The 22,697-nt window shown below is 43.1% G+C and overlaps 3 protein-coding genes across 5 annotated transcripts; all 3 read right to left on the bottom strand.

Moving 5' to 3' along the window:
- Positions 1-7,728: 7,728 nt before the first annotated feature.
- Positions 7,729-22,085, bottom strand: LOC117827266 (tripartite motif-containing protein 16-like). 3 transcript variants are annotated; one of them, XR_004634177.1, is made up of 4 exons: positions 22,014-22,085; positions 21,784-21,843; positions 18,096-20,770; positions 7,729-7,824 (listed from the first exon to the last, which is right to left on the bottom strand). XR_004634177.1 is itself a non-coding variant. In XM_034703798.1 (3 exons), the coding sequence occupies exon 3, from the start codon at positions 20,716-20,718 to the stop codon at positions 19,042-19,044; it is 1,677 nt and encodes a 558-aa protein (XP_034559689.1). In that variant the 5' UTR covers positions 20,719-20,770; positions 21,784-21,843; positions 22,014-22,085; the 3' UTR covers positions 17,998-19,041. The 3 variants fall into 3 exon arrangements, 2 of the variants coding, with proteins under 2 accessions (XP_034559689.1, XP_034559690.1); XM_034703798.1 differs by lacking the exon at positions 7,729-7,824 and having other exon boundaries at positions 17,998-20,770; XM_034703799.1 differs by lacking the exons at positions 7,729-7,824; positions 22,014-22,085 and adding an exon at positions 21,957-21,998 and having other exon boundaries at positions 17,998-20,770.
- Positions 8,918-10,558, bottom strand: LOC117826636 (tripartite motif-containing protein 16-like). Its single transcript, XM_034702838.1, has one exon. It carries the CDS (start codon positions 10,556-10,558, stop codon positions 8,918-8,920), a length of 1,641 nt encoding a protein of 546 aa, XP_034558729.1.
- Positions 13,795-15,402, bottom strand: LOC117826635 (tripartite motif-containing protein 16-like). Its single transcript, XM_034702836.1, has one exon. It carries the CDS (start codon positions 15,400-15,402, stop codon positions 13,795-13,797), a length of 1,608 nt encoding a protein of 535 aa, XP_034558727.1.
- Positions 22,086-22,697: the final 612 nt, after the last annotated feature.

Raw genomic sequence — 22,697 nt, 5'->3', positions numbered from 1 at the left:
AAAGATGATGGGCCACACCTGTTTTAGATGATCCACAACGAGCTGAGGATGGCTGGGTGATTACCAAACTGTCTGGGACAAAAGACTTGAGGGTGACCATAAGAAGACAGACATTTGAAGACTTGAGTTTGAACAAAGGAGGCAGAGCACCACATCACCCCCTCCACCTATGCTAATGCTTCTCGTGCTATCTGCCTCCAGAGCCATCCTCGTACAGTTTGAAGCAACATTTACAGACTACCCTGCAAGTTAAAAGTAAGAAAAGGTAGCTCCTGAGAAAACCAGCTGAAAACATTGTTTACCATTCAAATAAAACACCAAACCAATTCTGCATGGTGACTATACTCAGACATAAAACTCTGTCATTACTAAAGTTGTCAGCTGACCGACGCTGGATGTATTGTAACAAATATGAAAACTGGTAATCAACACAAGTGATTAACTTAGCTGTGTTACATATCTGTGTCTATTGTGGTCTTCTCTACACTGTGGCTAATATGCTGAAGTAAATATAGAAGCAGTACATTTCTGAGTTGCTTTATTGCAGCCAAACGTGACATATAAACATCCTTCAACAACATCTTCAACAACTACAATAAAATGTGGCAGAAGAGGTTTTTTTGTCCATATGTTTAAAAATGTACTATAGTGGCTTTTTAGAAATCAAGTAGACAAACTGACAGAAGTAACACAACAACAAAATTTTACTTAGTTAAAAAAATTAAAAAGCCCTTAAAGAAAACCAGGTAGCTGGATAACATTCTTGGTACTGTTGTGAATGTATGACTAGATACTGTATTCATTAAATGTTCTAAACTGTTACTTTGGATGTACTTGAACGTGAAGGGTGGTTGAATACAACTTTGCAGTAAAACAGATTAAGTTAAGAAGTCACTGATTTATTTTGAAGCACTATAATGCATGCTGGAAAATCAGAGACAGGAATATGAACAGCGCCCCCTGCTGACTCTCACATGTACAATATGAACAAACAGGAACTGTGTCATCACAGATTGTTCTACAGTGCTGTGTGTGGTCAAAGTTTCCACAGGGTACATTCAGCTTTACAGTCCTCCATGTTTATGTTCTCTTCTTGACATTCTCTATGATGTGAACACTGATGACCGCACACACCATGATGACCAGACCAGAAGAGATCACAATTTTCTTCACTGTGCACACAGAGATATCATTGAAATAACTCAGAGGACCTGAAAAAAAAAAAAAAAAAAATTAACCAAACTTTGTATGATTTTCTGAAAATTGTCTCAAAGTCTTACCAGGGTCCTTCTTACATAAATCTTCAATCTTTCTGACGTCCTCTGTCCTGCTGACCTCGTTCTTATGGACACAGGTGATGGAGTTGTTCTGCAGGTAGAAATTGAGAGAGGCTCCGGGTGTAGTAAACTCTGCTCTCTCTCCTCTCTCATCAGAGCAGGTTTGGTCATCACATTTGAAAGTCCTGCTGATAAGAGAGTTCTGAGTGCTGCAGGTCACTGTGAGGTGAGAGGAGTCTGAGCTGCAGGAGTTCACTGTCAGATTCACTGGAGACACTGGATCTGTGACAAACAGAACATGTATGAGGAGTTTGGAAACAAGGAAGTATTTTGTTTTGATAATCGTAATGTTCAGAAACCTACCCAGAACTGTGACCTTGTATTCAGCTAGAACTTTTGGATTGTCACCCACAACTTGAGCTGAATAATCTCCACTGTCACTCTTTATCACAGTCCGCAACAGTAAGGACTGATTCCGAGGGAAAATGCCAGCTCTTCCTGAATAACCGTTGAAAATAGTTACTCTACCAGTATCATCCAGTCTTGCAATATCTTTACTGACATTGAGAGTCCATATTAAAAGATCAGTTTCTCCTATAGTAACAGCTTCAGTGACATTCAGAAGTAAATCCTTTCCAGTCTGCACAAACACAGGAGTCACTGCAACAAAGAGAAATATCAAAGTCATCAGTACAGTTGAGTCAGAGTGAAGTCAGAATGAATGCTCTTGTAGCTCTGTGCATGTTGTGTTTATTACTGAAAGATGATCTGTGATCACTTCAAAGTTACTCCCCTCATAATGCTAACACAGATCTGTTAGTGTGGGATGTATGAGTTGGTTGTGTTTCGTGTCCGTTTTATTTTCAAAAGACTAAAAAAAGTGTAAAATAAGTTCATAGTTGTTCCTACCTTCTGCCTCCACACAGACCAGCAGTCCCAGAATCACAAAGATGGACATCATGAAGTCTCTGCTGTACTGACTGAGTGTGTTCTGTAGCAGCAAACACACCACAGTGTTTTATTCCTGTCAAACCCACACAGTCTGTGAGTGAGCTTATTTGCTGATGACGTGAACATGATGTGGTCGCCTTCTCTACTCTCTATTTGAATTCTTCAGATCTGATGATAAAGTTCATTTGTCTCTTTGTTTAGGATTTGTACAAATCATTGAAAGAGTGAAAACCAGCATACTAATATTTTAATTAACTCTGTGCTGAACTGATGGTTTTAACCAGAAAGACAAATTTAGGAAAATAATCTGTTTTACAAAAGAGAAGACTCAACAATTACAGTTTTACCAATTGCACTCTTGTAGTGAGTCTTCTTTCCTGAGTAGTTTGCTCATTTGCACAGGCTTAATGACCACAAAACCTGCACCCATCGGCCCTAATTTGTGTTTGAGGATGATGGGCTTGGTTTTAGTCCCACAGTAAGTATTGTAACAGCTCTACTGTTAGTGTTGTGTTCAGTGTAGATGCTGTGAATTCCTACAGTGTGTTAGTGAAGGCATCAGGAGGGGGCGGAGTTAAGAGAGTGTGTGTGCGAGCGGAAGGGAGAAAAAGGAGAGTTTTTTCATGGTTGAACGGGTGGATGTTTTGTTGCTGTTGTAACTGTTGTAACTGGCGTGGTCACGGCTGACAGTGACCGGGAATTAAAAGGAGTTACTACGAATCGGCTCGTGATTTTCTACAGCGTCCAGGACGGACGTTACATTGGTGTCAGAAGTGTAAATACCGAACTTTCTACGCTAAATTGTGTTAGCCACATCTAGCTTGGAATCGGCTAACTTCAATCGTCGGTTACAATGAAGGCTGAACGTGACGGGAGCGGGGCTCGTCCGAAAGTCAAGGAGGAGGTAATGGACGATGGACAGTCTTACATGCCGGCGGATGTGATGGACTTTGACCGTGCTGCAGGGCACATGAGCCGCTTGAGACAGACAGCCAGGAGGCTAGCGGTGGACGCCGGTTTCAGCCCATCAAGCGCAGGTGCAGCGGCCAGAAGCGTCGCGGGTCTGGACACAAACAAAGATGGCGTCGCCATGTGTGATCGGTCACAGGTCAAGACCCCGAAGTACTCCGGTAAGGTGGACTGGGAGGCCTTTCATGCCCAATTTGAACTGCTAGCTCAGGCTGCCACCTGGTCAGAAGGCACTAAAGCTCTCCAGTTAGCCATGTGCCTTACCGATGACGCCTAGTCATGCTTGCTGCAGCTGAGCCCGGCTGAAAGAAAGGATTATGGGGCTTTGGCTGGAGCTCTCCAGCGGCGGTTCGGACAGTGTAACCAGCCTGGTGTCCTACGTGCAGAGCTGACAAACAGGCAGAGGCAGCCAGGGGAGCCTCTCCGTGTGCTGGCTAATGACATTGAGACTTTGGTGAGGAAAGCTTATGCCCACATGCCCACTGTTGTGCAGAATGAACTAGCCAGAGACCAGTTTATACGAGCCTTATTCCCCAGGGAGCTGCGTGTACAGACACAGCTTGCCCATCCAATCAGTCTGCAGGAGGCCCTGGAGCTGGCAGTGGAGAGGGAGGCTGTGGGAGCCGCTGCTGAGAGCTTCCATGAGCCGGTTGCAAGGGCTGTGGTGCATGATAACCCGGGCCAGGAGAAAGCAGCCTGGGCTGCTGAATTGACTGAACTGATCAGAGCGGTGTCGCTGCAATCGACACACAACAGCCCCCAGTGGACATGTGGTCAGCAGGGTCACATCAGCAGGCGGTGCCCAAAGCATGCTGGTGTTCCGGGAAACGCCTCGGGGCCTGCGTAGAAGGGACGACGCAGGCTCCTTTCTCTGCGTCCTTACCTGCCTTTTTTCCGGCAGACGGAGCCCCACTGAACAGCCAGGGGGCGGGGCTCCACTCCCCCCAGAAGCAGACGATGGCACAGAATCTGCTAGGGTGGTGGGCTGGACCCATGCAGGGAACTTTTGCCATGTCCCCATCACCCTGGCGGGTGCTCCACAAACAGCCCTTGTTGATACTGGCTCCACCGCAACGCTAGTGAGACCCGATGTGGTGCCGGCAGGGACACTTTTAGAGCCCACTAGGGTGAAGCTACGAACAGTAACTGGGGAACTAGCCCCCATGATTGGGAGGGGAGTGGTGACAATACGACTGGGGGGGCTGTCTGTGAACTTTAAGGTATGGGTTGCAGCAGTGCAGGACCCCTGCATATTGGGTCTGGACTTTCTTCGGGCCTCACGGTGTGTGTTAGACCTGGGGGAGAACACATTGGCTTTTCCTGGGGGCCCCACAGTTGAAATGGTAAGCCCCAATTAGCCCTACGGACTGCACCAGCCGAGCGTGAGAGCAGCGGAGGAACAACACGAGACACAGCTCCTACCCCGACTCAACCCCCCTACACCCCAGCCCCCCGTGCCCCATTACCTGACGGTCACACAGCCTCCTTCCAAGGTCCAGTGTCCTACAGCAGGTGAAGAGGACAGGATGACAGTGGTGAGGGAGGTGTGGAAACGCAGCTGCCACAGCTTGGATGCCGTTCAGCAGGAGGAGCTATGGCAGGTGTTGTTGGAGTTTCAGGACATTTTTGCTCTGACAGAAGAGGAAGTGGGCCTGACTCACCTGAGCTGGAGGAGCTGGCACCATACAACTTCCTAGTGGAGTACAGGGCTGGAGCTCGCCACACCAACGCTGACGCTATGTCCCGGCGCCCCTGTGCTCCTGATGGCTGCCGGTACTGCGAAAAGAGGGAGACCCGGGAGGTGGAACTCCGCACCGAGGAGGAGCGCGACGCCATGCACAGTGAAGACAGACCGGCCTGCAGAGCAGCGCAGATCATCGGCCCAGCAGAATGGAGAGTGCAACAGGAGCAGGATACCGACCTCCAACCAGTGCTGCAGTGGGTGGAGTCCGGACAGCGACCCCTGCGGAATGAGGTTGCCAGGTGCTCACCTGCCACTAAGGGACTCCTTGAGAAGTTTGCAGCTCTCCGACTTAAAGACGGGGTGCTTCAGAGAGCCTGGAAGGTGCCAGCTACAGGGGAGGAGAGGTGGTAGGTGGTAGTCCCCAGGGCCCTAAGAGAGGCTGTGCTAAAGGCCTGCCATGGCACAGCTGGGGCAGGGCATTTTGGAGTCTCAAAAACCCTTCGCCGGCTACAGCAGAGTTTTTACTGGGGCCAGCTCAGGCGGGACGTGGAGGACTTTTGCCGCCGCTGTGACCTTTGCACAGCGCATAAAGGCCCCCCTGACCAATCCCGCGCCCAGCTTCAGCAGCTAGCGGTGGGAGCCCCGATGGAGAGAGTAGCCGTAGACATACTGGGTCCATTTCCACACACAGACAAGGGGAACCGTTATGTTCTGGTTGCCATGGATTACTTCACAAAGTGGCCGGAGGCGTACGCCATACCAGACCAGGGGGCAGAGACTGTTGCTGACGCTCTGGTGGAGGGCATGTTTGCCAGATTCGGGTCAGCTGAGACTATTCACAGCGACCAGGGGAGGAACTTCGAGTCAGCTGTTTTCTCTGCCATGTGCGAGCGCCTGGGAATGGATAAGACACGGACCACACCCCTGCACCCTCAGAGTGACGGACTCGTCGAGCGGTTTAACAGGACCCTGGCGAAGCAACTGGCCATCCTCACCGCAGACCACCAGCGTGATTGGGACATGCACCTCCCCCTCGTCTTGCTGGCCTACAGGTCTGCTGTGCAAGATTCCACTTCATGCACACCCGCCCTGCTCATGCTGGGACGGGAGCTGCGGGCCCCAGCAGAGATGGTTTTTGGAAATCCCCCAGACACACCAGCGGTTCCGCCGGGGCCGGAATACGCCAGGAGGCTCCAGGACAGGATGGAGTCAGCTCACGACTTTGCCCGCGACCAGCTAGGAAAAGCAGGGATAAGACAAAAACGGAACTATGACCTAAGGGCCAGAGGGAGAGATTTCAGGGCCGGTGACTTGGTGTGGGTGTACAGCCCGAAAAGGAAAAAAGGACGGTGCCCTAAGTTAGACTGCCACTGGGTGGGGCCCTGTGAGGTGTTAGAGAGGTTGGGGGAGGTAGTGTATAGGGTCCAGCTGCCCCCTAGGGGGAGACGAGTGGCCCTTCACAGAGACAGGTTGGCCCCATACAGAGGAGCTGCGCGCCCGCTTCAGCGCCCCAGGCCCCCAACACCCCCCCAGAGAAGCGAAACAGCATCACCCCTGGACTCACCCTCTGTGCGACAGCAGGATACTGCAAGGCTGCCGACACGGCCCCAGAGACAGAAAAAGGCCCCAGGCCACTTCAGAGACTTTGTTTGTGAACCCTCTGGGCGAGGGATTCAGTAAGGGAGGGACAATGTAACAGCTCTACTGTTAGTGTTGTGTTCAGTGTAGATGCTGTGAATTCCTACAGTGTGAAGTTAGTGAAGGCATCAGGAGGGGCGGAGTTAAGAGAGTGTGTGTGCGAGCGGAAGGGAGAAAAAGGAGAGTTTTTTCATGGTTGAACGGGTGGATGTTTTGTTGCTGTTGTAACTGTTGTAACTGGCGTGGTCACGGCTGACAGTGACCGGGAATTAAGAGGAGTTACTACGAATCGGCTCGTGATTTTCTACAGCGTCCAGGACGGACGTTACAGTATTCATTTCTTCAACAGCCAGCTACGATATCATGGAGACAAGAAAGACTTTGATGACATTTTCTTTATTTTTGAAATCAAATTTCAGTGTGTTCACACGTCAAAAACTGCCAGTCTGTTAAATGTCTCTTTAGTGTCTTCATGTAAAGATTGAGAATAGTTGCATTAGGAACAAAAGAAGACGTGCTAAGTGTTTGGTGTGCTATAACAAATGCATTTCTACAAATGTTTAAATAAAAGCAAGACACAGCGAGGGGTGCTACTTTCAGTAACTCGTACTTCAACACATGAGATAATGTCATTGTGCAACCCACAAAGGTTGACCGAGCAGGAAATGCAACAACAAACATGGCCTCAGCAACAAACCAGGAAACAGAGATGAAGTCCTTTAAATAACTTCTAAGTTAGCTTACAGATCTCAGCCGTGAGTCTATTTTGATTGGTTTATGAAAAGGTTTAGACTACCCCACTCATACTGTTTGGGTCTATTTATTCCTACTGATGGATTTGTATGAGCATTTTTTTTCTTTGACTTTTGAACCACCAATAATCAGAATATTATGCTCCATAAAAACACAGCTAGTAAAGAATCAAGCCATGAATCAGTCCAGTTGCACTTCCATCTCCTAAATTATTGGGGTGGTTGACAAAACAACTGATACAGATTAAGGTGAACGACCAGGGCCATGATCGTCAGTCCCTTTCCACCATGTCGATACCAAACAACAAAGACCTTGAGCTCTCACTTTAAGCCCACTTGATCGAGTTCATTGCCCACACCTGCACTGTGAAAAGGTTGTAGCAGCAGATTAATGGCCCAATCTTCATAACAATAGAGCAGTCTGAACTGGTTGTCCCCACACAAAGAGCAACAAGTGAACGTTTCAGATGTTTTTATTTAAAACAATCCTGGGTGTGTTAGAATGACTAGGAGTGGGAACCAGTTCCCTCATATCCACACACAATACAAAGACCTCACTTAATACCCTAATAGCCAACACTACCTACAAAAGCAGTCAAAAGATTGGACACACCTTCTCATTCAATGTTTTTTAATTATTTTCCACATTGTAGATTAATACTGAAGACATCAAAACTATGGAATAATCTGGTTTAGCCGTAATCTGGATTACAACAGTAGTCAAGTAGGGCTATCCATTGTGTACTAACCCTACCTCTGAACAACACAACAGATGGTCTCAAACACATTATGAAGGCAAGTCATTCTACAAATGAACTCTTGACAAGGTTCATGTTAAATAGAAACCATTCCAGGAGACCACTTCATGAAGCAGACTGAGAGAATAAGAGTGTGCAAAGCTGTCATCAAGGCAAAAGCGGGCTGCCTTAGAGGAGCTAAAATTTAAAACATATTCTGCTTTGTTTCTGCTTTTTTGTTAATTAAATAATTCCATACACGTTCTTTCATAGTTTTGATGTCTTCAGTATTAATCTACAGTGTGTAAAATAATTAAAATAAATACAGAGCCTTAAATGAGAAGGTGTTACCAAACCTTTGAAGGGTAGTGTATGTTGTAACGTGATATTGTGTGTCCCAATTCCATCAGCAGTAAGACGATTAATGGCTCTTATTTGATGATGTTATGTGCAGAATCTAAACTCTATACAATAAACAATATCTTTGATTACTGTAATTGTGGTTTTATGGTGACTTGTTGTATTTGTTTAGGTATTTGGAAGCATTGGTTTGGTATTTGTGTGGTGTAACAGATTAGGAAAATTAGAAACAGACAGTTTCAAGCTCATGTTAGAAAAAGTTACTTTATTGATAGAAAAAAAAACCTGTTTTATTTACAAATCCTGTCAACCAAGTATATTTTCAGATAAAAGTTATACTTGGAACAAAACTGGGGAAAAATGTCAATTTGAATGTGGATTAAACCAGAGAATTCTTCAAACTGAACATAAGAGACACCCCAGGAGAAGACCTGGTGCTTTCAGTCTTCAGGTTGTTGCAATGAAAAAACTAACATCATATCAACATATTACAAAATAGAAAAAATGGCAGCACAGAAAATCTTATGCTTTTTGCATCACATTGTTTTCTCAGCAGGCGAGCTCACAGAACTTAGCAGTGGTTGGTGGAAAATACATTCCCAGTCCAGCATAGAGAGGCTGAGTGAACGTGGTCTGGACTCTGTGGAGGAGAGTCATGGTTTTAGCGACCCTGAAGAAGGACAAAACACCTGCACTGTGATCCAGGTACACTCCTATTCTTGGAGTCAGAGGGTCTGTGACTTTGCTTTCGGCCTGGTCATGCTTGAAGGTATAACCTGATTGGCTGATGTCGAAAGACCAGGAGTTTACATTATATCCAAGTCTAATTTGGTTTCTGCAGAATCTGCTGTTGTCCCTTTTGATGTCCTTGTATGTGACGCCTACTTGAGCAAACGTCCCTTTCACCTCCACTTCCCAGTAATGACGTCCAGTCAAAGTCTCTTTACCCAGGACTTGATTCCAGTAAGTGAATCTCTCAGGGTGGAAAGGATAAGGCTGTTGATCACACACTGCTGTGGCCCTTCTGTTCTGCTCGGACAGTAACAGTGTGTCAGACGCTGTGTTTGGATCCAGAGTGATGTCACACCAGTACTGCAATAACACAGCTCTGATTGTGGTGCCTGGGGGAGACAGTGTCAATTTTTCCCTCAGGATATCTTCAAGTTTGTCTCTCTCTTCTGAAACAGCTGTCTCCACATCCTCAAAGTACCTAAGTGGACGGGTTTGGATGCCGAGTGAGTCTGTAGGTACACTGAGTCGTGATAGTGATGGATGGTTGAGACAAAAACGGTCGTGGCCCTTTGTGTGTGACAGCGTCTGCAGCTCAGCGTCTCTCCTCTTCAGCTCAGTGATCTCATGCTCCGGCTTATCCTGAAGCTGTTTGACTCGACCCACTTCAGTTTCCTGCTGAGATCTGACCTGCTGCATCACATCAGAGCTCGTATTCTCCACGAGATGGATCAGTCCAGCGAACATCTTCTCACTGTGCTCCACTGCTTTAACAACTGAGGGTCTGATAGCCTCCACCTCCCATTGAAGATGTATCACATCTCTCACTCTGGCATGGGTTGTCTGCTGGAGGCATTGTCGACTTATCACAAGCTCGTTCTGCTTCTCAGTCCTTGCTGCTGCAGCTGGTACAACATCGTGGCCTTTATGATCCTCCATGTGGCAGCAGTAACAGATACACCGCTGGTCAGTGCGGCAGAACAGCTTCATCACCTTGCTGTGTTGAGAGCAGACATAGTCGTGGAGGTTCTTGGAGGGCTCCACCAGCGTGTGTCTCTTGAATGCAGAAGAATGGGAATGGGGCCGGAGGTGTTTCTCACAGTAGGAGACCAGACACTGCAGACAGGACTTGGAGGCTTTCTGTTTTCTCCCGGTGCAGACATCACAGGCCACATCCTCAAGACCAAATGAGCAGGGAGAAGCTTTGAAACCAGTCTTCTTCTGTTCTTCCACTGAGACTGCTAACGCTGTGTCTTTCAGCAGGACAGGCCTCGGTGTGAAGGACTTGTCACAATGAGGGCACCTGTATTTCTTCTTTTTTCTCACTTTGTCCCAGTGGGTGTTGATGCAGCTGATGCAGTAGCTGTGTCCACAGGGGATTGTAACAGGTACTTGTGGTAGGTTCAAACAAATCAAACAGGAGAGGGATTCAGTGCCCGGCTGGACTCCATCCTGTCCCATTGCACCTCTTGTCCACCGATGAAAAGAGTTGTCTCTGCAAAGGATCACACTCTTTGGTCAGCCCAAACTTTCTCCTTCAGCGTGTTCAGTTCAGTGCTCCTGAACCCCTGCTGTGTGAAGTGACCTTCTCTCCTGTTTCAACACGCTTTTATCAATGAGGGGGAGGGAACAAGTACAGGACAAGAGTGCACAAAGAGAAGGTATCAAGGGGGGAGGGTTATCAGTGTATGATGCTTTCCAAGAGGAGGAGTTCACTCTCAAAGAGCAATCACAGTTTTGTTGGGTTTCTCACCACGCATTCAAGATGAACAAAATCGAAGTATTACATTTATATGACATCAGTTTACATGAGTCCAGTAAAAACAAGGACTCAGGATTTAAGTCATGAATTTACGAGATCATAGAAATGAACACATGAGAAAAAAAAGAGAATCATTTTAAATTTGTAAAACCTATATTTTATCTTGATAGTGAAGATCAGAAGAGCAGCTCACCTGACCTGAAATAAGGGAAGTGGATAATCTTGCAAAGAACAACTTAAGTAAAGTTTTCAAAAATAACAGAATACTCGGTCTCGTGTAGATTCTCTCTCTGGTGAAGGCTAAGAAGAAGAATGTGCACCCTTAAGCAACCTGTGTGTGTCCTCAGCTGTTCAGTCTAACTTCACAAGATGATCCACGTTCCTCATGCTGGGTAATGTAGCTGGCTGCCCAAGTAATACCAAAAAATGTGTTATATCTGCCTCCATAAAGATTAACCATATGCTGAAAAACTATTTCTTCACAAATTACAACTTTATTCTTGTAAAATTACCACATTATTCTCTAAAAAAGTCATGAATTAACACATTTATTCTCGTAAATTGTTTGATACATTTATTAGAATATATTTGCAAATATACAAACATATTATCCCAAATTATTAACTTTATTTTTGTAGACTTTTGAATAAGAAATGACTTTATTCTTTTAAATTAACAACTTAATTTTTCATTATTGGTCTTTTACAACTCTATTTTTGTGAATGTAACTTTCACATAAGTTTACACCTTTAATCTTGTCTATTTACAAGGGAATTCTCACAAAATTAACTCCATTTTACAAGAATTTAGTTGGAATTTGACATGAATACAGTTAATAATAAAGATAAGTAAATTTAGACCTTATTCTTGAAATCTCAAACAAAGAAGTTTGGGGACTAACAAGATGAGTTAGAGTAATGAGTACATAAACCATCAATATTTGGTTTGGAGTAAAATGATATGGCGTTGTTGTAGTTTTATTCATTTTATGTCAACAACATTCAACACGTATCACATCAAGTTCTGAGAATGTATTTTTGAGAAGTTTTGCATCTGAAAATTTGAGGGAGAAAGTCCTGAAATAAAGAAGCACAAGTCCCAACACCATTACCATCAGTATTTAAATTGTTCTGTCTCAAGCAACAAAAGGTTGGTAACAGCCAACCATTCATTCATTAGTCAGCACACTTTTCGGCCTATTAGACTCATCTGTGAGTGCTGTAAAGATGATGGGCCACACCTGTTTTAGATGATCCACAACGAGCTGAGGATGGCTGGGTGATTACCAAACTGTCTGGGACAAAAGACTTGAGGGTGACCATAAGAAGACAGACATTTAAAGACTTGAGTTTGAAAAAAGGAAGCAGAGCACCACATCACCCCCTCCACCTATGCTAATGCTTCTCGTGCTATCTGCCTCCAGAGCCATCCTCACACAGTTTGAAGCAACATTTACAGACTACCCTGCAAGTTAAAAGTAAAAAAGGTAGCTCCTAAGAAAACCAGCTGAAAACATTGTTTACCATTCAAATAAAACACCATACCAATTCTGCATGGTGACTATACTCAGACATAAAACTCTGTCATTACTAAAGTTGTCAGCTGACCGACGCTGGATGTTTTGTAACAAATATGAAAACTGGTAATCAACACAAGTGATTAACTTAGCTGTGTTACATATCTGTGTCTATTGTGGTCTTCTCTACACTGTGGCTAATATGCTGAAGTAAATATAGAAGCAGTACATTTCTGAGTTGCTTTATTGCAGCCAAACGTGACATATAAACATCCTTCAACAACATCTTCAACAACTACAATAAAATGTGGCAGAAGAGTTTTTTCCCCATATGTTTAAAAATGTACTATAGTGGCTTTTTAGAAATCAAGTAGACAAACTGACAGAAGTAACACAACAACAACAACATTTTACTTAGTTTAAAAAAATTAAAAGTCCTCAAAGAAAACCAGGTAGCTGGATAACATTCTTGGTACTGTTGTGAATGTATGACTAGATACTGTATTCATTATATTTTCTAGCCTGCTACCTTGGATTTACTTGAAAATGAAGGGTGGTTGAATACAACTTTGCAGTTAAACAGATTAAGTTAACAAGGTCACTGATTTCTTTTCAAGCACTCATGTTTATATCTCTGAATGCTTACATAAAAGCTGAGATTCTTAAATCAAAGCCAGCATTCTTAGATTGAAGCTGGAATTCTGAGATCAGAGCCGGAATTGTGAGATCACATTCAGTTGCTGTTCATATTTTGTTGGTCCACATATCATCTTTTTAACAGCAACTTGCTTGTTGATACAAATCTGTACAATAAGGGAACACTCTACTTTAACAGTGTGAATCATTTCATATTGTAGTAAATCTCACTTTTAACAATTTAATTAAATGTGAGGATGCTGCTTGCAGGGCACTGCACCAAGACACTATGGGGCACTCTTAAAGTCTACATACTTTACCTGCTGTTCTGTTCATTTTCTTAAGCAGTTTATAATTATGTGTGGTAGCTCAGGAAGAAACGTGGAAAAGGGAAAGTGTTCTTTTAAAAAATTACTTTATTTGTGAAGGAAACGTCTGGTTTACATACACAACCCATCAGCAACAATCTCTTACATGAACCCAACATGATCCAATGCACAGAAATGGAAAAACAATGTTGTATATTGTTTTTATTCTCATTAAACCACACTATGACAATCCTTTTTAAACAGTGCTACAGAGAAAAGCATTTGATCTGATTATCAAACCGCTGATCTCTTAAACCTGGAGAACATATGGTGCTTTGATTCTTTACACATTACTTAAATAACAGTAACAGTATACCAGATGATCATAACAAGAATTGTTAGTTTAACTGAGAAGAAACAACAAACACTGTATGTCACAGCTGCCTTCATTTGTAATCTCCTTTTACTGTTTGTTCTATTTCAGCTTACAGAACTCTGCAGTGTCTCCAGCAGCCCGGTAAAGTCTTAGTCCAGCATGTAGAGGCTGACTGAATGTGGCCATGACTCTGTGGAGGAGAGTCATCGTTTCAGAGACACTGTAGAAGGAGAGGATACCTGCTCCGTGATCCAGGTACACTCCCACTCTGGGAGACGGAGGGCGTATGAAAGCAGTGCCACGCCATTCGTGGAAGGATCTGTATTGTTCTTGTACACAGTCTAGAGCCCATGAATTTTCATTGTATCCAAATTTAATTGTGTTTTCACAGTGTTTCTCGGTGTCCCTGTTGATGTTCTTGTAGGAGACAGCCACGCAAATGTCCCTGCTTTTACATTCAACCTCAAAGTAACACCGTCCAGTCAGACCCTCTCTGCTCAGGACCTGCATTTCATCAGTGAATCTGTCCGGATGACTGAGATCAAACTGTTTCTCCTTCGTTGCTGTGACTTTCCTGTCACCATCAGATAACAGCAGTTTCTGGTGTGCAGTGTTAGGATCCAGTGTGATGTCGCACCAGTACTGTAAGAATTCAGCTCTGGTTTCTGGTTCTATTTTTGGTTGTGTCAGTAAAACATCCACTTCAGTCACTGTCCTTGACAGATTTGTCCATTCCTCTCTCAGGACACCCTGCAGCTTGTCTCCCATTGTTAACACAGCTGCATGCATTCCTTTCAAGTACCTCAGAGGACCAATTCTGAAGCTTGATGAGTCTTTGTCTTCTTCCTTGAGTCCTGACACAGAGGTGGGATAATTGACCAGAAACGTGGTGTGATCCTTGGTATCAGAGAGCCTCTTTAGCTCCTTGTTTTTCCCATACAAGTCAGTGATCTCCTGGTCCAGCTTCTTCTGAAGCTCACTGGCGCGCTGCTCCTCAGGTTTCTGCTGGTTTTCAACTTGTCGCTTTGCATCAGAGCTCCTTTTTTTCAAGAGACAGATCAGCTCAGTGAACTTCTTCCCAATGTGCTCCACTGCTTTATCAGCTGAGCCATTGATCGCCTCCACCTCCTGTTGAAGCAGCTTCACCTCTCTCTCTGTGTCCTGGATCCTCTGCTGGATGTTTAGTCGAGTCACCTCAAGCTCTCTCTGCCCCTCAGTCCTTTCTGCTATAGGTACCGTTTCATGGTCCTTATGCTCGCTCACAGAACAGAGGTAACAGATAGACTGCTGATCAGTGCAGCAGAACATCTCAATCACCTCATCATGTACGGAGCAGACACTCTCCTGGAGACTCCTAGAGGGCTCCACCAGCGTGTGTTCCTTAAATGCAGGTGAATCATAATGAGGCTTGATGTCTGCCTCACAGAAGGAGACCAGACACTGCATACAGGACTTGCAAGCTTTGCGTTTCCTCCCAGTGCAGACATCACAGGCCACATCTTCAGGTCCAGCATAGCAGTGATCAGCACCAGCAGTCTTCTTCAGTTCCTCCACCAAATCTGCCATCATGGTGCTCTTCACAAGGACAGGCCTCTCGGTGAAGGTCTGCCAACACTGAGGGCAGCTGTAGACTCTCTTCACATCCTCTTTGTCCCAGTGGGATTTAATGCAGGTCATGCAGAAGCTGTGACCACAGGGGACAGTCATTGGCTTGTTCAGTAGTCCCAGACAGAATGAACAAGAAAGATCATCTTCAGTCTGTGCCATCCTCCTTTCTGAAAGGAAAGTTTCGATTTCTCTGTCTCAAAAGTTGTGATATTTTTTGCAGTGGGTGGCTGATCTGCACTGCAATCATGTAGATAGCCCCGTGGGTCTTGGATTTATAGATCAGCAAGGGGGAGGAGACCAGTGACGCTGTAGGTGTGCACTAAGGGGACCTGGCAAATAGGGCGGGGTTACTATCCGGCTGTGCACACTCCAGCATCATGAGGTCTGCTCTCTGAAGTTTGAACTTTCAATTCATTGTAATGTTTGTGATCAATACTTTCTGGCCCATACTCGTAATGGCTGGTAAAGTGCATCTATTGTAGCATAAAAAATGTTACTGGCAATGTTAATGTCTGAATAGGAGTAACAATTCATGACTGATTCTGCACATTAAATAACTACCTTTGTGAGCTTAAGACTCAAAATAAGACTAAAACAAAGTGAATTGTAAACTATAAGAAATAAATATATAAGCTCAATTTCCAAAATGTTGTGTAGAAAGTTAATTAAGTCAGAATATGGTGTTTTGCAAATCATTTAAACCCTACATTTGGTATGAAGAAGACGTTGGGACGAACACAATGGGAATCACAAAGTCATTCTAGAGAAGCTTAGTCTCAGAAATAGAGACAGAAAGAGGTTCACTCTCAGACTTTTGAACTTGAATGCTCTGAGTGAATGTGGCCCCGCTTAAACCTACCTGATATTCTGGATTTGGCTAGCTGTGACATGTTACCTGTGTGTGTGTGTGTGCGTGTGTGTGTGTGTGCGCTGCAGTGCTTACTAATCTCATTTCATTTTATGGCAGTGGTAACAGCTATCAAAATATTATTTAGCCTATTTTTTATATAATTATAATATATACTATACCTTCTTTTCTTTTTTTTTCACATTTCTGCCTCTTTTTCTAAGAATTACATGATATAAATTAAATCATAAAAGTCCAAACCCTGACTTGTTTGTTAGTATTCTGTGTCACTGCCAAACATGCTGGAGGGAATGTTTTGGATTGAGTTGTTGTTTTTTGTTTAGATGTACCTCAGAAGAGACTATTTTATCACATGAAAGATTAAAAGGTTAGGGTCATTCATATACATATACTGTATACACCTTTTAAGATGTGATCTTTTTCATGAATTCAGATTTTTATAGAGTTTCAAGGATTCACGTCCACTTCAGAAAAAAAAGATGCTGATGTGTCTTATCTGTGACTACAAATTTGTTGCATTATATCATTAGACTTCATGATTCCTGTGGTGTCCTAATTTAATTCAGATTTCCTGCAGCTGTGAAACAGTTCAAAGTGATTCTGTCTTATTCTGAAAAAAACCATCTCACTGACTTGATATGGAAGACAAATACAATTTACCTGTGATTAAGCAACAACCTAGACAGTCATCTCATTTACACCTACAACAATGAGCACCCACCCTAAACCTCCCCATCCACAGCTATTGTCAACACCGGCAGAGAGGACAGGTTATAGAAACAGATGAACGGCCCATCAAGACTTACAATCATGCAGCCTGAACTGACCATCACCAGACAAAGGCGGGGGAGAGTTTCAAATGCATTCAGAAGGGGGTCGTTTACATACGACCTCCTCGTTAACCTTCTGGGCTTCTTGGATACCAAGTGAGCCTACTATTGGTAGACATGTTTACATGGACAACATTTCTTTTTTCCAATTAAAATCACTACAAATGAAGGTATCAGTTCTAGTGTATACATGGGATTTGATTTCATCTGGTTAGGTGTCTACATGAACCTACAAACTTAGTAAGAACAGCTGTGTGACATGTTCATAATAGATGTTATTAAGCCCAGCAACCCTCTCCTCTACCGGTCCATGTAAACAATTATATCTGGACGACGGAAGATTGAGCGTTTATACAAAAGTCAAACAAAGAACTTTATACAATACTAGTTTTATCCAGCAGGAAGGTACTTCCTTTTCTACAACTGGACACAGACTAGTGATAGACTGGTGTGCATAGTGAATGAAAAATCAATCCGAAAGGCTTAAAAAAGGGACACAAACAGAACACCGCTGGTAGACAATCAGAACCATAGATAATATGAGACCATTGTTATTTTGATTGGTTTATGAAAAGGTTTAGACTACCCCACTCATACTGTTTGGGTCTATTTATTCCTACTGATGGATTTGTGTAAGCATTTTTTTCTTTGACTTTTAAACCACCAATAATCAGAATATTATGCTCCATAAAAACACAGCTAGTAAAGAATCAAGCCATGAATCAGTCCAGTTGCACTTCCATCTCCTAAATTATTGGAGTGGTTGACAAAACAACTGATACAGATTAAGGTGAATGACCAGGGCCATGATCGTCAGTCCCTCTCCACCATGTTGATACCAAACAACAAAGACCTTGAGCACTCACTTTAAGCCCACTTGATCGAGTTCATTGCCCACACCTGCACTGTGAAAAGGTTGTAGCAGCAGATTAATGGCCCAATCTTTATAACAATAGAGCAGTCTGAACTGATTATCCCCACACAAAGAGCAACAAGTGAACGTTTCAGATGTTTTTATTTAAAACAATCCTGGGTGTGTTAGAATGACTAGGAGTGGGAACCAGTTCCCTCATATCCACACACAATACAAAGACCTCACTTAATAACCTAATAGCCAACATGTTCCAGGCCATTATCCGTATCTGCACTGAGAACTCGCCTTTTAAATTTCAGGTGACTGATTGGAAATAAACTGTGAATTGTAAATTGGCACAGGTTGTCACCACGCTTGTTCACATAGTTTCGTTTATATTAAAACAACATTTTCTATCAATTTAAACAGTAACAAAATAAAGCTGCCAAACAAACTTTTATATTCAAGTTTGCTTCAAATTTGTCTTTAATCTCAGAATTCTGGTTTTGATCCTAGAAGCCTTGCTTTGATTTTATAATTCTGGCTTTTATCTCAGAATTCTCTCTTTTATTTCAGAATTCTGACTTTAATCTCAGAATTATTGTTTTGATCTTAGAATTCTTGATTTGATTGTGGCTGCTTGCTTCAATCTCAGAATTCTGGTATTTAATATCGTATAATTCTTGCTTTGATCTTATAATTCTTGCAGAATTCTTGCTTTGATCGTTAAATCCATGCTTTGATCTCAAATTCCAAGAAAAAACATCAGACTTTAGAAAAAAAAGTTTCCTGCCTTAAGTCTCCTCCATATTATTATCAGCGTATCCACTCCTTTCACTACAGCTATAGCAATGCTGCATTCAGGGCACATGGGAAAGATGGATGGTTTATCTCGTTATGCTCTGTTGAACAGGAACTACAGTATACAAATAAATCAATGGAATGATCAAATGGCTTTTAGAGCAGAAGCTAGGTTATTTTTTCATGCTGAGAGAAAAGCAGTTCAGGTGTACAAAAACCATCAAAAGTTAATCCTCCACGGCTAAAAAGACAGAGGTAGGAATGTTACTTCAACAAACTCAAACCTTTACACAACAAATGAGAATACTTAAAAGCAGTTTACATCAAGTTTGATCGACAACTGAGAACAATCAGCTCTCAGCACCAAACACCCATTGTCCCTTAAATCACCACTTTTTTGGTTTGCAAAACTCAGCGTTTGATCCAGAAGACCAGTACAACCAAAGTCCAGCATGCAGAGGCTCGGTGAATGTGGTCTGGACTCTGTGAAGGAGATTCATGGTGTCAGCGACGCTGTAGAAAGACAGAACACCTGCTTTCTGATCCAGGTACACTCCTATTCTGGGCGACCAACAACCTGAGACAGGAGTGCTGACTTTGTTGTACCAAAAGTCATAGCCGGTTTTGTAACAATGTAATGCCCAAGATTTCTCATTGCATCCAAACACACATTCGTCTGAGCTCCCTTTCCTCTTGATACTCTTGTATGCAATAGACACAAAAACTTTCCCCTTACACTCCACCTCCCAGTAACAACGTTCAGCCAGAGTCTCTCTACTCAGGACCTGCCATCTATCACGGAATCGGTCTGTGTGACAAGAATATGGCTGATGTTGTGTCATTAATTTTACTTTTTTGTTCCCATCAGATAAGATCAGCTGTGTGTGTGCTGTGTTTGGATCCAGTGTGAGGTCACATGAATACTTTAAGAACTGAGATCTGGTTGTGGGCTCTGGTTTTGATGACAGTGAAACATCCACATCAGTCGCTGTCCATTTCTCTCTCAAGACGTTAAGTATTTTATAGCTGACTTCTGTCACAGCCGCTGTCACGTCCTCAAAGTGTTTCAGAGGAGAGGCGTCACTGTTGTCGCTGCTGGGTGATTGTGTAGATTCACTGAGCGTTGACAGTGAGGGGTAGTCCAGTAGAAACTGGTTGTGATCCTCTGTGAGTGACAGCTTCTGCAGCTCAGCATCTTTCCCCTTCAGCTCAGTGATCTCCTGCTCCACCTTCTCCTGAAGCTCTTTGAATCGACTCACTTCAGTTTCCTGCTGGGATCTGACCTGCTCCTTCAATTCGGAGCGCCTTTTCTCCATGACACGGATCAGGTGGTTGAACCTCTTCTCAATGTGCTCCACTGCTTTATCAGCAGAGCCATTGGTAGCGTCCACCTCCCGTTGAAGCCGCTTCGCATCGTTCTCTCTGTATCGGATTCTCCGCTGAATATTTCGGCTACTTGTCTTCAGTTCTTTCTGCCTCTCAGTCCTTTCTGCTGCCGCTGTGACTGTGTCGTGGGATTTGTGTTCATCCATAACACAGAGGTAACAGATACACTGCTGATCAGTCCGGCAGAACAGCTTCATTACCTCATCATGAACAGAACAAATGCTCTCCTGGAGCCTCATGGAGGGCTCCATCAGCTTGTGTTTTTTAAAAACGGGGGATTCAAAATGAGGCTTGATGTCTTTCTCACAGTAGGAGACCAGACACTGCAGACAAGACTTACAGGCTTTCCTTTTTCTCCCAGTGCAGACATCACAGGCGACATCTTCAGGTCCAGCATAGGACTGATCCGCAGGAGCAGCTTGGGGTCCAGTCGTCTTCAGTTTCTCCACTAAAGCTTCCAACATGCTGTTTTTCTCCAATACAGGCCTCAGTGTAAAGGTCTGCTTACACTGTGGGCAGCTGTATTCTCTGTTCTCAACCTCTTTGTCCCAGTGGCTGTGTATGCAGTTCATGCAGTAGCTGTGTCCACAGGGGACGGTCACTGGATGCTTCAGTAGATCCAGGCAGACCAGACAAGAGAAGGTGCCCTGGTCCAGCTGAACTCCTTTCTGATCCATTTCTCCTCTCAGTGACAACTGGCTCAGAGTCACTTCAACTCGAACTGTAGATCTGAAGGAGAGGGAGCACGGAGATATATGGTCAGTTGAGCTGCAAGAAGAGGGCGGGGCTAACAAACTATTGTTTCTAGTGTCTCAACAGTGATGAATAAACACTATGGCTGTGTTAACAGAGAGCTGGCAAACTGATTTGAATACTAAATGTAAAGGGCGGGGAAGTTTACAAACAACAGTAAAAATTACGACTATAACAAGTTAGACATTTCAACAGCTACACTGAACTTTTCAAAGTTTATGCACACTGTATTGAAGTGTAGCTCTTTTGTACATAGATAATAAATATTTAACACTTCTTTATGTACTTTATTATTATTTCATTTGAATTTATATCGTATCTTATTCCTTCTTTCTATTAATATTTTGACTTGTTTATAAAAGCATACTGTAATGACTGAATATCCCCCCAGGATAAAGAAAGTATTTCTGATATATTAGTGAGGATGCAATACAACGATACATAAAGATTGCACATCTAACAGGATAAATAACTATTGTTGATGAATTCAGAACACTGTATGAACACAACAAATAAAAACGTGTGCGATTTTGAAACATAATGATGAACATGTAAGCAGAGCCATTCAAATATGATGGTTTGAAAATGTAAAGCCTGTCTTTGATTGAAAATAGTGACAAAAGCAGTTGTTTTTCTAATCTTGAAGCCCTTTTTAAACTTGATGCAACATGTTTGAGAACAATTAGGAAATTGGCATGTTTAGCATTATGTTGCCACACCTCTTCTTTTCACACTTAAACATGTAAATGATTGGGAACAAAGGAGACCAGTTTCTGGGGTTTGAAGGAAACCAGTTGACCCATTCTTGCCTGATGATCTTTTTTACAACTCTTTTATAGTCAAGACTTTTTAATCATTTCTAGTTTTCATGGTCTTATCTTCAGTGAAACTTGTGGTGAGGTGAGGCTGAAAGCAGAACCCCGTGTGTTTGCAATACAATGTGTCCATGGCTAAACTTTTACATGAAACATAAACATAACTTCACATACCTTTAAATAATGTACTATGGTAGCACAGCAGCTTCACACAGCTGGTTTCCACATGCACACCTGAAAGATAAACAAAGTGCTGTACTCGATCAAAAGGGCTTAAAACAAATAAAGCGAACATGTTTTAGATCAACAAAATGTCTATGCGTTAAACAAAGTTAAGTTAAACCCACTTGTTTACAGTTTTAACACATTTTAACACAAATAAAGGACAGGTAATCGACACTTACCTCTTCAGCTGGGATTCTAAAGTACAGTGAAGCGCGAATTTACCGGAAGTGACGTCGCCGTACAGGATCGCCAAAATAAAAGTTCTTCTTATTCTCCTTTTTTGTTGGCGCATTACCGCCACCTTCTGGACTGGAGTGTGGATCATTTTTGATGATTTACCATGCCACACTCTCATAATAAGTCCTGTATTTGCTAAAAATATAAACACTGCCCTCTTTCCTTTATCCCCTGGACTCCCCTATATAATTCACCTGATATCCAAATATCTTTTTCAATTGATTGTCTCAGAATCATCCTCTCTGGTCTCATTCTTAAAAAAATATGTCCTCCTCCTTTTTGTTTCTTTAAGTATTTCTCGCTTCTCCTTCTTTCATTTGAATGCTGTAATAGAACCTACCTTTATTTCCCGTATTACCCACTCATCCTGCCAATTCTTTTTGGTCTCTTTCTTTATTATATTGTTTTATTTCTGCTTTGCTGTACTTTACAATCATACTTCTGCTTTCTTTGTTGCCATTTTTGCAAATTTACCTGCTAATTAATTTCCCTCCACTCCAATATGTGAAGGAATCCATAAAAACTGGACATGTTCCACCACTCTCTTGATTCTAGATGCTTTATGAAATATTTCAAGGACTACATCTTGCCTGAACTCTGGATATTCTGAAGTGCACTGGAGTCAG

The sequence above is a fragment of the Notolabrus celidotus genome, chromosome 15 (genome assembly GCF_009762535.1).
Source record: "Notolabrus celidotus isolate fNotCel1 chromosome 15, fNotCel1.pri, whole genome shotgun sequence".
NCBI lineage: Eukaryota > Metazoa > Chordata > Actinopteri > Labriformes > Labridae > Notolabrus > Notolabrus celidotus.
The sequence above is the reverse complement of the archived record's forward strand: the minus strand, read 5'-3'. Positions and strand labels throughout refer to the sequence as shown.